This window comes from Alexandromys fortis, unplaced genomic scaffold (genome assembly GCF_014885135.2).
Source record: "Alexandromys fortis isolate MF-2015 unplaced genomic scaffold, M_Fortis_MF-2015_v1.1 scaffold_92, whole genome shotgun sequence".
NCBI lineage: Eukaryota > Metazoa > Chordata > Mammalia > Rodentia > Cricetidae > Alexandromys > Alexandromys fortis.
This window is the reverse complement of record NW_026067972.1, coordinates 768,049-783,361: the sequence shown is the minus strand read 5'-3', so window position 1 is coordinate 783,361 and position 15,313 is coordinate 768,049. Positions and strand designations below refer to the sequence as shown.

At 43.6% G+C, this 15,313-nt stretch overlaps 1 protein-coding gene and 1 long non-coding RNA gene across 3 annotated transcripts in view; one reads left to right on the top strand and one right to left on the bottom strand.

Moving 5' to 3' along the window:
• The window catches only part of Grin3a (glutamate ionotropic receptor NMDA type subunit 3A), a 177,842-nt gene that overhangs the window by 20,488 nt on the left and 142,041 nt on the right, over positions 1–15,313 (bottom strand). For both annotated transcript variants that reach the window (XM_050156108.1, XM_050156109.1), the window contains exon 6: positions 14,009–14,160. In XM_050156108.1, the coding sequence (XP_050012065.1) occupies positions 14,009–14,160 (152 nt within the window). The remainder of the gene's footprint in view (positions 1–14,008; positions 14,161–15,313) is intronic.
• LOC126509908 (uncharacterized) lies at positions 4,093–14,015 on the top strand. The gene is made up of 3 exons (XR_007594277.1): positions 4,093–4,810; positions 9,543–10,331; positions 10,630–14,015. It is a non-coding gene; the product is annotated as an uncharacterized lncRNA (long non-coding RNA).

Sequence of the window (15,313 nt, the reverse complement as noted above, 5' to 3'; positions counted from 1 at the left end):
GATCTGACTTTTGAGAAGTCTAGTTCAATGGGCATGGATTTAAGGGTATAACATTGTTTATTCATTCTTTTATGGTTATCATGTATATTCAAAAGGATTAGAGATCACAATGTATCTGTATTTCTTTTGTCATTCTGGGATAGTTTTTAATATGAGTTTTGACACATATAGTTTTAAATTAAAGTTGTGATATTTAACGATTCTGTGACCTCCAGCAGAATTAATTATCCAAATCACCATTCATTTGGAAAAACGAGACGATGATTGCTAACTCATAGACTCATTCCTAAGACTAAGATAGGATGTGAAGACCAGGTTCAATGCCAAGGACAGAATTGGCAGAAGCAGCAATTTTTGCCTACTGTAGACTTAACTTAATGTTCTAATAGGCTGTTTAGAATACCAATAACTAGGTGAATATATATGTAATTCTATGGATGCAAGTAGTTATCCCATAGCTACTGGGTGAAAAGTTGCCTAAAGAGTAGACTCAGCAGATGGATATTAAGAAAATCATCACATTCTGACGTATAATGGAGCCTCTGTGCTATGTAGTATGGGTGAGAGATACGGGGTTTCCAAACGTTCATTCAACAGGAAGTGAAATCTCAGGAGTAGAAGTGGTTAACTAGAAGGTTTTGGAAGAGGTGGGCATTCCAAATGGAAAAAACCCCTCATGATAAAACACTAGAACAAGGGGAACAAAGAGGATGACAGCGACCTAAAGAAGAGCTGTGAGGCTAGAGCAGAGAAGTCAAGGGACAGCAGTCACATTAGGTGAGGTGGAACGAGACTTGTCCATGCCCTAGGCTCTGGAGAAAAGGCACTGTGTAGTATTCAGTTATATCTTATGGGCTCACCAACCATACAAAGTTCTGTGGACTTTCAGAGGCTATCCCTGCCTCTGATGATGGACTCCTATGTGGTAATATTTTGTTTGTTCTTAAATAAAGCCTGCCTGAAGGTCAGAGTGTGGAGCTAGCCACACTAGTTAGCCACAGAGGCCAGGCAGTGGTGGCAGACACCTTTAATCTCAGTACTTGGGAGACAGAGGCAGACAGATCTCTGTGAGCTCAAGGCCACACTGGGCTACACAAGATTGAATTAGTCTAAAAGAGAAACAGAGCCAAGTGGTGATAGCTAACGCCTTTTAATCCCAGAACTAGGGAGGTGGAGACCGGAAGAGATATGGCTGGGCTAGGTGGAGAGAGGACTATAAGGCAGGAGGAGGCAGGTGCTTAGAATTTAGTCTGAGATTTCTTAAAAACAGCATTCAGTCTGGGGACTTGTAAAGACAGGATAGCCTGAGGATTTTGTAGAGGTAAGAAATAATGACTGGCTGCTCTGCTTCTTTGATCTCTCAGTTTTCACTCCCTAATATCTGACTCTAGGTTTCTATTATTAAGACCAATTAGAATTTGTGCTACAAGAGAGTTGTAACAAATTGAAAGAGAAGGTATAAAATGAAAGATGCCATCAAAGGAGTGAAATGTTCTTTTTCTGGCAGTAAACAGAGGCTTTTTTTTCTGAAGAAATACACGGTCCTCCTAGACACAGGGTAGACAAGTGCCACAGCTGTAGATGTCATCCAGGTACCTTCATGTCAGCTGCCTTTCGTGTTGGGACCTGCCATCCTTAATAAAGAAGCTGGCAGGATCATGACCCTCAGATACCAGCAGGATCATTCTTCTCTGCCTTCCCTTGCTCCTGGTGACTTGGCCTTTCTCAGTGCCATTATCTGGTTTTCAGGGGAATCCAAACTGTACTCTAGGGCCCTCCTACTGAGACACAGTGGAAACTTCCAGAAGTAGGGCCTAGTGGGAGGCTTTCTGCTTATTGAGGACTGAGCTCTTAAAGGGGGTAGTAAGATCCCATTCTCGCTCCTTTTTTCATATTTATTTATTTTTTATTATGTATACAACATTCCTTCCATGTGTGCCCAGCAGGCCAGAAGGGGGCACTGGGTCTCATCATAGATGGTTGTGAGTCACCATGTGGTTGCTGGGAATTGAACTCAGGACCTCTGGTAGAGCAGTCAGTGCTCTTAGCCACTGAGCCATCTCTCCAGCCCATCGCTCCTTTTTTTGATGAAGATTTTTATTAATTATTTTTTCATTCAGTTTACATCCCAACTGCGGTTATCTCTTCTTCCTCTTCTACTGTTCTCCACCCTCTCCCCTCTGTTCCTCTTCCACTCCTTACTCCTTCTCTGTTTCTTTTCAGAAAGGGGCAGGCCTCCCATGGGTGCCAACAAAGCATGGCATATCAAGTTGAAGCAGGACTAAGCTCCTCCCACTTTGTATTAGGGCTGGGTGAGGCAACCAAGTATGAGGAACAGGTTCTTAAGAGCCAGTTCAAGCATTAGGAACAGACCCCGATCCCACTGCTACGAGTCCCACAAATAGACCAAGCTACACAATTGTCACACATATTTAGAGGGCCTAGGTCAGTCCCATGCAGGATCTTTAGCTATTCGTCCAGAGTCTGTAAGCTCATATGAGCCCAGGTTAGTTGTTTCTGTGGGTTCCCTTGTAATGACCTTGAACCTCCTGGCTTGTATAATCCTTCCTCTCTCTCTTCAAAAGGATTCCCAGAGCTTGGCTTCATTCTTGGCTCTGGGTCTCTGCATCTGTTTCCATCAGTTACTGGATGAAGGCTTTCTGATGACAATTAGGGTAGGTACCAATCTAATTACAGAAGATGGCCAGTTCAGGCCTCTTCTGTACTATTGCTGCTGGACTTGCTCTTAAAGGGGACAGTGAGATCGCAGTCCCTATCCTCTTTGTATCCCAGCGTGAAGCAGACAGACCGGTTTTCCATCATAATGTGCCACCATACCAGAGACCCCAAAGCATCAGGCCTAATTTATGATGGACTAAAAACTTCCAAGCTGTAAGTTCTATTGAGGTTTTCCCTTTAACAAAATGTTCATCCCAGCTATGTTGTGAGAGTAATGGAAAGCTGACTGGTTTGGCTCGCAGTCACTTAAACCCAATGTCACCTTCGTCACATGCTATTCTCCCGGGGAGTCTCCATTTCACTTGGTAGCTGTCTTCTAATAAGGACGTGAGTCATATTGTGTTTTGGGACCCATCTTTCTGTAGTGTGACTAAACATCAAGGCCCTTTCCATGCACTGACTGTGTCCTATGCACAAACCAGATCACATTTCTGAGGTACTTTGGTTGAGCCCTGGAAAGGCAGCATCCCATTGGAGAAAAATGGTATACTCCATGGCTCAAGGCCTGGAGTTCAATTTTCTGGAAGGATAGAGGCAGGAAGTAACGATAATGATCTAAATGGGAAGTCCCTGGTCATGTGGGAAGCTCTTCTGTACGCTGTGAATATGTTGTATTACCATTGGTCAATAAAGAAGCTGATTTGGCCAATAGCCAGGCAGAATAGAGTCAGGTGGGAAATCCAAGCAAAGATAAAGGGAAACGAAGGCAGAGTCTGAGAGATGCCAGCAGCCGCTGTAGAAGCAAGATGTGAGGTGACAAGCCACGAGCCTCGTGGTGAAGTATAGACTAATTAAATGGCTTAATTTATATGTAGAGGTATCCAGTAAGAAGCCCGAGCCATCGGTCAAACAGTTTGTAATTAATATTAAGTCTCAGAGTGATTATTCTGGAACTGGTGGGTGGGAGAGAAACTTCCAGTTATATCATGACCTCCTTGCTTAGATGTTGCAGGCAGACATCCCTTTAAGGGCTCGGCTCTGGGGCTCCTCAAATTGTCGCTTCCTTGTCTAATAAGTCCCGCAGATTCCACCTACTCCAGTTCTTCACACGGGAAAGAAGTGTCCTAAGAACCTAACGGGCTGAGCAACCCTTCCACTCGTCCATGCAAAACATTCTTTTCTGAGAGGCAAAGCATCATTTTTCTATTCTGCAACCCCTCACTGAATTCAGAGCCACTAGATGGCAGTCTCTTCCCACCGCCAGTCCTTGTTTTCGTCAAGCTGGAATCTCCCGAGCCTGGAGGCCAGGTTTGGTGTGCAGAAAGTAGGTGAGGGAGGAGTCCTCATTTGTGAGACGCCCCGTAGGCGTCAGGGCTCGGAAATCTGGGAAAATGGGAAGAAACCTGTCTCTCGCAACAGCCCTAATCAGTGCGAGCGCTGTTCAGGCCTTCGCGTTGCATAGCAAATGACGTTTCATAAATATTCATTAGTTCGAGGAATTTAGGGAGAAAAGCAGGAACTACTAACAGTATGTGGTCTTGGGTGTGATTTATGTCTGGGCCTCTCTGGAATGCAAAAGAGGAGACCCTTATTCCACAAGATCTGTTTATTTGCTCGTTACCACGGTTGAAGGGGACACTTGCTGGATTGCCTTTCCCGGTAGCGGGGTTCAAACTATACAAACCAGAAAGCAACAGACAGGCAGGCTTGACACTGCTGATATGGCACGGTGAGGGGGAAGCAAAGCCCGACGCGTGGGCTGCGGGCCCCAGAGCAGTGTGGGCTGGAGTTGTTACTCTTTCTCTGGATGTATTTCAGTGCTGCCTAATGGTTTGTCTAGCCCTTTCCATATGATGTTTCCCCATGGAAACCTAGATGCAGCGCCGGAAGAAAGGAAAGCAAACAAACAATAGCACCACGCTCCAAAAGCTAGAGCATCAGCATACAGCCCGGGAGAAGGTCCAGAATCGGGGATTTCTCTCCCAGCCATCAGGAGGTCTCCAGGTCCACAGGAAAGTAATAACTAGCCAGCCAGGAGCTGTAAGATGCTGGTGACAGACGTGTCTGTTTTGGAGGTGGGTGCAGATGAATCCAAGATTTAGGATGAGACAAACGCAAAGCCTGATGGGAGGTAAGTTTTTTTTTAAATTATTATTATTTACCAAGTTGTTTTCTTCTTTCCACATAATTTGGTGGTGTTTACTTTCAGTTTTAGTTTTTATTTGTTGTTGCTTTGCTTTATTTTTATTTTTTTCTGTCTTTTCTTTTCTTTCTTTCTTCTTTGATTTATTTATTTTTAAACTTGTAGATGGGTTCTTTCTGTGTAGCCTAGACTGGCTTCAATCTCATGGTGCCCTTGACTCGGTTCCTGATTGCTGGGGTTATAGGCCTGTGCCACCGTGCTTGGATTGAACATAGATCTTACTCAGGGAAAGAGAAAGAACACTCATTTACCAGACATTTCCACTGACAGCTTCGTTAAATGGACTTCACACTTTTCGGCAGGCCTTATCGTATCCTTGGCTTTGAAGGGGAATATATGAAGTTTTAATCATTTACGGAATCTACTGTACTTATTCATTTATCTCTCTGTGGGTGTGTATGTGGAATGCACTCATGCCAGAGCACACATGTGGAGGTCACAGGACAACCCATGCTAGTGTGGTCTCTCCCTTCACCAGAGGGTCCAGACAGGGAGCTCAGCTCATCAGGCTTGGCAGCTGTCAGGTCCAAAGTGAACTAGGGACAAAAGGCTTCCTGCGATTCTGATTAGCAAACTGAAGTACATGATGGCCGCCAGGCTCCTGCAGTATCCCAGCTACCAGTGCTCTTCTTAGCCCTTCTCAGCCCCAACCTTAACCCTCTCCAGCTCATGGGCTTCCCTCCCTCCCCCAGCTTCTCAATCCCACAGAACCCTGTCATTTCAGCCATGTGCTCTGTTTTGTCTTCCTCTCTTGGACCCCTCTTTCTTGCCTCCCCATATTTCTCTCTCTTGGTTGTCTCCTTTTCTCTCCCTCCCTTCTACTACCCCCACCCCAATACTATTTCTCCTCTCAAGGCCCAGTTTAGTCTACTGGCCATGTTTCGTGTATTGCTTTCTCTCTTTGCTTGGGACTCTTTCAGATGGCTCTGGCTATACTCTCCTGCATGTCTACAATAAAAACCTCCCCCTCGCCGGGCGGTGGTGGCACACACCTTTAATCCCAGTACTCGGGAGGCAGAGGCAGGCGGATCTCTGGGAGTTCGAGGCCAGCCTGGTCTACAAGAGCTAGTTCCGGGACAGGCAAAAGCTACAGAGAAACCCTGTCTCGAAAAAACAAAAACAAAAACAAACAAACAAACAAAAAAACAAACCAAAAAAAACCCCAAACCCTCCCCCTCAACACACCTTAGAGCAGTCATGTCTTTAGTTTATACACCTGGCACCAAAACCCTCAGTTTATCCAACAGCAAATGCTGCTACCCCTCGAACAATCTTGATGGCTTCTAGGTCTGAAATGTTAGAAGCTGTCTGACTTATATAAGCACACACTGGTGAGCCGTGAGTCCATGTTGCTGTCTCTTTTAGAACCAAATTCTTCGTTGTACCAGGCTGTGCCCTATATGAAGCCTAGAACAATGTTCCTGCCTTGAAGAGGTGGTAAGGATTCCACAAAGCAGAATACAGGAAATATTAAAGGCCTATAATTGGCTTGTGAGTTTAGCTGTGTGTATCCACCACTTGGATGGGGGAAAGAATGCCCCTGCAATTTTAGAATCCCTGAGGCATGCACAATTGGGAACTGTTTTCAGGGGTAGGCATACGTTGCAGTACTTATTATTTCATTGCCTCCAATGTCTCACTTCCACCTTGCCTGGGTATGGGTAGTTTTTATTTTATTTTATTTTATTTTAATCCCTGTACGTATTACCTCCTTTGAGACACCAGCTTTGATTCTTTCTTGGTCTGTGAGTCATGACCTTGCTTTCGTCACTGTTTGTTCATGGTCTCTCTCTCTCTCTCTCTCTCTCTCTCTCTCTCTCTCTCCCCCCTTTTCTCTCTGTCTCCCTGCCTGTGAGCTCTGTATTCATTTCTATACTGGCTGCATCCACAGAACCTGGAACACCTGGAATATCTATAATACCTGGAATACATGTGTGCTGATGGAAAGGTGGACTTGCGGATGCATGAGTGAATGTCTGGGTTGTTCTGGAAGCCACCTCGATGGAGGCGAGGCTTTCTCAGATTGCCTTCCTCGTGCCCTGTTAGCATCACGTATGAAAGGGCACAGGGACAGCTTTGAGCTTCTTTGGGATTCCAGAAAGTGCTCCCTGGATAGGTCCCACCCAACCTTATGCTTGGCTTAAATATTAAACTTAATTACTTAGGCTATTCCAAGGGACATGTTCAGCTTTCAAGGTGGCTTCCTACATGCTCGAGTTTTCAGTTTAAAGCAACCTACAGTCATTAACTCTCTGCCTCACTATAGCGTCCAGCAGGCTGAGCAGCAGACAGTCATTTGAAATTGAAATGGGAGGAGGTAGAAATGAGGGGGACAGAAGGGTGCTGAGATGTGCCCTCCCTGTCAAGAGCAGAAAATGCTGCACTGAAATCTACCCCCTGCCACCTTCTGTCTTAACCACCGCTTTCGGGTTGTTAATATATTAAAGATTAACTGATGGGAAGCTGGCATGGAAGCTTCTAGTTGGGATTTGCGGGGTCCCCTTTGACTTCCATAGTATGGTGGGCTGTACTGGTTTTTTTTTTTTCTCACTGTTGTCATTAAGTACCTGAAGCAACCTAATGCAGAAAGGGTTTGTTTGGCCTCAGCTGGAGGGATATAGTCTGCTATGGAGGAGAAGGCATGAAGGCGGGAGACAGAGACATCCATTCCCACTGCATCTGTGCTCGGGAAGTAGAGGCAGATCGTAAGTGAGGCCAGAGCACAACATCCCCAAGGCCTATTCCTAAGAGCTTGCTTCTTCCAGAAAGAGTCCTCCTCTTCAAGGCTTTACAGCTTTCCAAAATAGTACCCCCGGCTGAAGACCCAGTGTACAAACTATGGAGCCCATCGGGATACATAATATTCCAGATTGACTGACTCATTTCTTCTCTCTCTCTAAAAATGGACAGAAGGAAAATGAATCTACTACGGGAAAACTAGCCCTTAATTTTGTGCTTCTCAGTGAGCAAATACTAATATTTGAACAGTTGTTAGCATAAACAGGTACATAATTTGGTAGCTTTGGGGAGTCAGTCAGTCTGGCTCATGATGGGAAGGGCAGACTGGAGGCTAGACATCTCAGTATCCTCTCTGTGTTCTGTGCTCCCCAATCTTCAGCTGGCTAGGTCAGGATTCCTCTAACAGTTCTCATTGGAAACCACTGCTTTCTCTGCCTGCTATGCCACATAGATCTTTTATTTAAGACAAGGAACCGGGCGGAGAAGTGAACTGATCTGCAGAGGTCACACAATTGCCTCACGGCACAACCCAGACAAATCTGAAAAGGGCCATCTGTATTCAGCACCCATGGGTTGAGAAGCTCATGTATTCTATCTCCTTCTTCCAAGCTAGGAATGCAAAGTGGCATCTCCATTTTCAAAGGGAAGCCACTCATTGAGGTAGATAATTTGCGTTTGTGACATCTTACTGTGCCCTTTTTGACCACGGTCATTTTTTATGACTTCTGTACCTACCTATCCAGTGCTCCTAAGGAACGAGCCATTTAAACTTCAGCTTTTAAAATTGCCTCACAGTGAGCTTGACAGACTCTCACTTCATCCCTGCCTTGAAGACCCACACCATAGGGGACAGTGTTTGAGGTTTGGGAAGGCCAAGCCAATCAGAGGATGAAAAGCTAGGTTAGGGCTAGTGGTTGGGAAGAGGTCAATTCAGGAATAGGTAGAGATTCCAGATGAATATTTTGCTGTATAACAGGAAGTTGGAGGGGCAGGCAGTGGGGAGGAACTGGGAGGAAGTGAGAGTAGTGTAATCATGATCAAAGTGCATCCTATGGAAACAATTTAAGTAATGAAAGAAAAATAAGTGACTTAAAAAAGATACACTGAGAAACTTAATGATTTACTTTTGCAATGTTTTTAAATATACTTATTTTCCCCAATCCCAGGATAGAACTGTCTCTACAACACTGAACCTCTTGATTACTATCTGCTTTTTTCTTTAGTTCTCAGTAGCAACCATTATATTCAATCCAAAAGCCCTTGTAGCAACAAGATAGTCAACAGCCTGAAGCTTCGGATAGATCAAGTAGATTCCCTGAGCATTTGAGCCGCCTCCTTACTGTGGTAGTAGAACCAGGGTGATCTCCAGTGAACTCAGCTTCTACTTCTCTCACCATCCTGACTAAGGATGGCTGCATCTTTTACCCAACAGGCTGGACTTTCTAATGTCTATGCAACAGAGCTCTGAAGGCCAGGCCAGGGATGCTTCACTGGCCCATCCCTTTCTTTTCTACCACAAAGGGATGTGCTAGATGACTATTTCCTTTCCAAATTTATTTATATTTTTCTTCATCCTTCTTCGTGTCCTGGAATTGACTTCAAGTGAGCACACAGTCAGGCTTTTTTACCCCAAGACAGAGGTAAAAGATCTGAGAGTGGGAGAGATGGAGAAAGGGCATTTGTTCCCTAGCTCTCTTACAGTGAGGCGAAGAGGGTGGCTCAGCCCTAACTAAATGACCATCTCCTCCCTCTTTTCCGTCTTTGTGGTCCTTGTGACTGAACCTAGGGATTTGGGCATGTTGGCAAGCTCTCCACCAAATTTATATCAAATGCCACGAACCAAATGGCCAATTTCTGAGAAAACCCAATCCCATTACTTGCCTTGATTCTGACAATGGCTCTCCCCATTTTCTCCCTACAGCCTGTGAATGGTAATGGTGGCATCTCTTTATCCAGTCTTGGAGTTGTGCTGACTTCTTCAAACAACATGATCTCAAGGAGCTTTTAATCTTAAAACTCCCCTCTGTCTGTGAGGATGCTTTCTGCTCTCAGCCAAGACCAAGATTTCTTCTTCCTTTCAGTCTCTTTTAGTTAAAAGGTGCAATTATTCAAAACATTGTTTCAAGGACACTTGCAAAGAGAGGCCTTGTCATCCATCTGAGTAACGCCTTGACACATTTGAATTTGGGCAACTTGTTAAACTGTAATCAGCTGCCTCCCTTCCCTGGTTCTTCAAAACAGGTTTCAAAGGACTGTTGCCGCGGAGTTCTTAAATTCACTCTGGGACTTAAAAAAACTGGCATTGGATTTTCTGCTGAGTCAAAGGAAGATGAAGGGAATTTATACCCTGCCATATGTTTTCCCCAGCAGAACTGATCAGCGGCGAGTCGGCTGTGGTAGGACACAGCTGGGCTATGAGGACTGTGGGGATACGTCTGAGGTCAATTTCAAATTCCTCTCTGGAAGCTGGCAGAGTCTGCTCTGCAGAGCCAGACTTACAATATCCTGGGTGACTCTAGGGAGCAGATAAAACCTTGGATTTTTTTTTTTTTTAAAATGAATTTATCTTCTAGAGAAACTGTAGCTCAACGGCTTCCGGTTTGTGAAGAGATGGGAGGTGACTAGATTAAGGTTCCCACTTGAGGCCAAGTGCGAATAGTTAACTGCCAGAAATGGAGGGGCAAAAGTGTCTCTCATGATTTCATACCAGGTGAGCGCATAAATCATTGTCCAAACTCAGACATTTTTCAGATTGAAGGAGGGTGTTTAGTTGCTCCGTGGGAAGAGACAGAGTGGGATAATACTCGGAACAATAGAGTGTGAGGACAGAAACAAACTGAGGAAGGGCTCTCTTCCAAGGCCAAGAGCACCTTCTGGAGAGGAGCAGTCAAAAGCAGGCCTACTTCTGTGATGTTGTGTCCTTTGCCCCTCTCCTGTGACGGTGGGGGGAAGAAGGGGGAGGAAGAGGCCTTGTACACTAAAGCCATCCTTTCATTTATGATTCACAGGAACCTAAGGGAGACGGAGCTGAGTGATCTGGACGAAATGACTTTCCTAAGATCCTTGTTTCTCTGCACAAGCCCCTGTTGCAGTGCCAGGCATTTGATGAAAAGAATGGGTAGAAGTGCTAATAGCTACTTTGCTTCTGCGGAATTTTGTCTTCTGGGAAAGCATTACAAAACAGAACAGAACAGCCAATCTAAGAGGTGGAGAACTGTGTATAGGTGGAACGAATAAAGAAAACAGGGAGCCTTTATGGAGGAGATACAGTGTAGCCAGTGAACACAGGACTGCTTGCTGTGGTTACACAGGAACTGTAGAATATGCGAGGGTGAGCGTCAGGCAGAGCCTGTACAGACTGAAAAATTCAAATATTTCATAGTATAGATGGTAACTTTCTAGAATCTCCAGGATGTATGCAGAGGAGTCTGTTGGCTATCGTATATTCATTCTGTTGCCTCCTCTGTCTCAAGGTAACCCTTTGTTCAGGTCTTCACTGATGTGGGATTCCCCTCTGTATACTGTGATTACCATTGATTAATAAAGAAATTGCTTTGGACCTATAACAGGGCAGAACTTAGGTAGGCGGGGAAAACTAAACTGAATGCTGGTAGAAAGAAGGCCGAGTCAAAGGAAGCCATGTAGCCCCACCAGAGAAAGACGCTGGAACTTTACCTGGTAAGCCACAACTACATGGCGATACACAGATTATTAGAAATGGGTTAAATTCAGATGTAAGAGTTAGCCAAGAAGCTAGAGCTAATGGTCCAAGCAACAATTCAATTAATACAGTTTCTCTGTGGTTATTTTGGGAACAAACAAGTGGACCCCTTACCACATTTCACCCTTCTCTATGTTCCATAAGGTAGTTTGCATCATTACTGGTCTCAGATTTCTTATTGGCCTAATCCATTATGGTGGTCACATTATTTCACCAGTGATTGTTTTAGACACGGGCAGATACATTTTTTTTTTTTTTTAGCAACAAACCACGAAGTAATTTAGTTGTGGGCCTCTCTGTACATTTTTCTATGAATAGTCGAATGTTCCTTCCCTCTGACGAGAGGGAGAAGAAATAGTATTTCTGTTATTTACTAGTTACTGTACCAGGTTTTTTGCTAGATGCTTCCACAAATGATCTTTTATTCTTAGGGAAGAAATGGCACATTTTATCACATCCTTTCCCGCACGGAGATGCAAGAGTAGTTAACCATCTCTCCTTGACAGAATCGGCATTCAAGCCCAGACATACACAGTTTCAGATACATCACCCTTTGTGCTAGGTGCGTTCAGAGCAGAATACATTCGGCAGGGGATTCTTGAGTACTTATCTGGCTCAGTCTTCAATACTGTACTCAAGTGGGGCTAGGTTCTAAGTCCGCAAAGCCATGAGTGGCAACAGGCTTGGTTTGTCTGATGACCCTCTGAAATGGCAGTAGCCAGGATGTGATATTTATTCAGTAATGCTGGCTGGAGAATATGCCTGAGAGTTTCCTTAGGGCTAATGCCTTCCTGCCGAATTTTAATCATTTGGAGATTTTGATTTAAGTCGTGGACAGACTCTGCAGAGAACTTCAAGTGATTGTTATTTAGCTCAACATAAGCAACTGACTTTCTTTCTTTTTTGGCTGAACTTGCTGACTGATAAAAGTCCAGGCTTATTTTCTTTAGGAAAAACAACATTAATTTAACATTAATTAACAAATATAAACATGATTTATATTTGTTAGCCTCTGTGGGAGAAGAGAGATGCTAGCTGTGGGTTTATTCTCTGTGAGTTGTTAGAGCTGTGGATTGGCTCTTCTGTATATTTATTTATATTTTTTTTGTAACATTGGGATAAAATCAAAGGCCTTGAACATGCTAGGCAGGTACCCTATCATTGAAGTACATCTGCAGTCCCTTAGCTGGGATCTTGTTATATGAAGGCATTAGCTGAGAAAATGTCAATGGGGAAAAACATTTGAGGGGGAGGGGGGGAAGAGGCAACAGCAGGTTTAGGGAATCCAAGTCAGGGAAGCCATGGATTTATCTTCTTTAAAAATGAACCAGAAAGTGGCACGGGGAAGGGCTGAGAAGAGAGCAAGGACAGGCACCGCGGGGCATGCCAGCATTTCAGATTTTGTTCCAGAGAGCATGGCTGTCAAACAGAAGAATGGATTGCTGAGGGGAAGACAACTGAAGGGAGGTAGCTGCAAAGCAAACCCACTAGCAGGCATCTTCAGTGAGCGAGGTAAGGGATGGCAGTGTGGGCAGAGTAATGACACCAGAGTTGGCAAGAGATTGACATATTTGAGAGCTATTTTATAGAATCTATGGCTTGTTGCTAGATGGAAAAGGTGGACATGAGCAGGAGGAAGCATCCATGCCAATATGTGGAATGAATGACATGGTGCACAGGCATACCACCACCAAGATGCAAAGCCCAGGAGGAAGAGCAGAGTGAAGAGGGAGCCTTAAGGCTCAGGTTGGGACAAGTGAAATTTGAGATGCCTGCAGGGCATTCAAGAGCAGATGTCATGCAGGAAGGCAGAGATGCACTCTGTTGGGAATTATTGCCAAATAGAGGCTATTTGAACAATTATTGGCTTGAGCTGTGTTTTCTTCTTCTCCCTTTAATGTCAGGATGGCCTTGGACTTGTTTATTTGGCTCTTCTCTTTAGAGTATTTGGACTGTGGTACTGGTTACAGTTTTCAGTCTCCTATTTGAATCACCTGAATTGTGCTTTATTTTGCAAACTTCTTTTTAATTATGCTGTAAAGACATAGCATTTCAACAGAAAGAAGAAATTTTGACTATTTGTGTGCCTTGGCCCAGTCACATGGTATCTCTTGCTCTTAGTTCCTTAACTATAAAAGAAGTACTGGTTGTTTTCAGTTTTGAAAAATTACCACATTATAATCTGACAATTATTAGTTAAGGTGTGTCTAGATTTTTAAACCAAAAAAGGTCTTATTACTCAACTTTCACCACTGGGGACTTAGCAATGTTCTGAGTTAGATTTTTAAGGGATATTGTGAAATCTACATCAGATCCAGCAATTCATGGGTAAAGCAAACACTATTCATATTAGTCCCAAATATTCCTGCTATCATTTAGAAATATTTCTTCTATATTGACAGATTTTTTTTTAGGATAGTTTGTGGACTAGAAGTAGAATTCTGATTTTTATCTATTGGAAGAAAATCACACTTAAATAGAAAAACGAACATGTCTCATTGAACATTACTGTAGGAATGGGCACTTTTCAAGCAAATCCAGGTGCTCTACGTGTCATGGAGTATCCTGGTACAATATTGATCAGGAGGCACAAGTAACTTGAAGTCCTTATAGTTTTCAAAGGAAAGCTATACAAAGCATCAGCATCAGCAGCATTCTCGCCATACCTCAGTGACGGCGAAACTTCTTTTCCCGCAGGGAACCACCTTGTACCACTTGTCGTGTAGCACATCCATAAACCCGTGAGACTTGTACTGACTGATGAGCTCAGATATGTTAGACGTCAGCGGAGAGTTGGGAGGGAGACCAATGCCGTACCCTAGAAGAAAATGCAATCTCACATGAGGTCCGCATACTTTTCTGAGAGGGGCGCCACCACGCTTGTATAATATCGCCATAGGATCTGGTTACAGGGGCATGGTGAGTCTGTACTACATTTTCCCCAAAGGGCTCAGGAGACACTTAAAAACGATCATCCTTGGGTCAGCTGCATCTTTGAGAAGATGTAGTGAGTCTGAGTCTGGAAACTAGATATGTGTAAGACATATTTGTAAAACATTTTATGACCGTCTGTCCATCTCTTTCCCATGTTTTTAGAAGCTGTCTTTAAGATCTTTACCAGGTCTGGACTTTCTTAGCCATCTTTCCCAATAAAACTTCGTGGGATGATTAATCTTAATTGTCAGCTTGAATAGATTGAGAAGTGCCTAGAAGATTAGGAGAGCACACACTAGTTATGTTTGTGAAGACATTTATATAGAAAAATAATGGATGGAGAAGTTGTTTATTTCAGCTCATGATTTCAGAGTTTTCAATCCATTAACATGGAGAAGAAATAGAAGAGGAGTTTATTTTGACAGCCAGGAAACAGAAGGGCATGCAAGAGGATAAAATATAACCATCATATATACACCTTTCAACAATATTGTCATATTATGAATTCATCAAGGGATTATCTATTGATTAGGTCAGAACTCTCAGAAGTCAATCACTTCTCCAAATCCCACCAACTGGCAACCAGGTACTTAACATAAAAACTGGTAGGAGTTTTACAATCCAAACCATAATACCACAAGAACAAAAAATATACCACGGGAAGTAATAACTAACTTCAATTGTCAAAAAATGGTGATGCCAAATGTTGACGAACATATGGAGAATAAGAATGCAACATTGATGTATTGACTTTGGAAAACAATCTGGTAATATCTCATTATAGTTAAAGACTTATATTAAGACCTAAGCACATTTGTAAACAACTTCTCTACAAGTACACCAGGAGATATGGTTAAGAACACTGTTCATAACCACAAAACTTAGAAAGACCCCCAAATGCTCTTTGATAAAACCATGAGCAAATAAATTGTGTAATACTTTCATGATTGGAATATTCATAACAGAGACATGTGTTGAAATAAGAGCGGCAGGGCTGCGTCCCCGGCACCCGGCCGCCCGCATGTCTAGCTTATGCC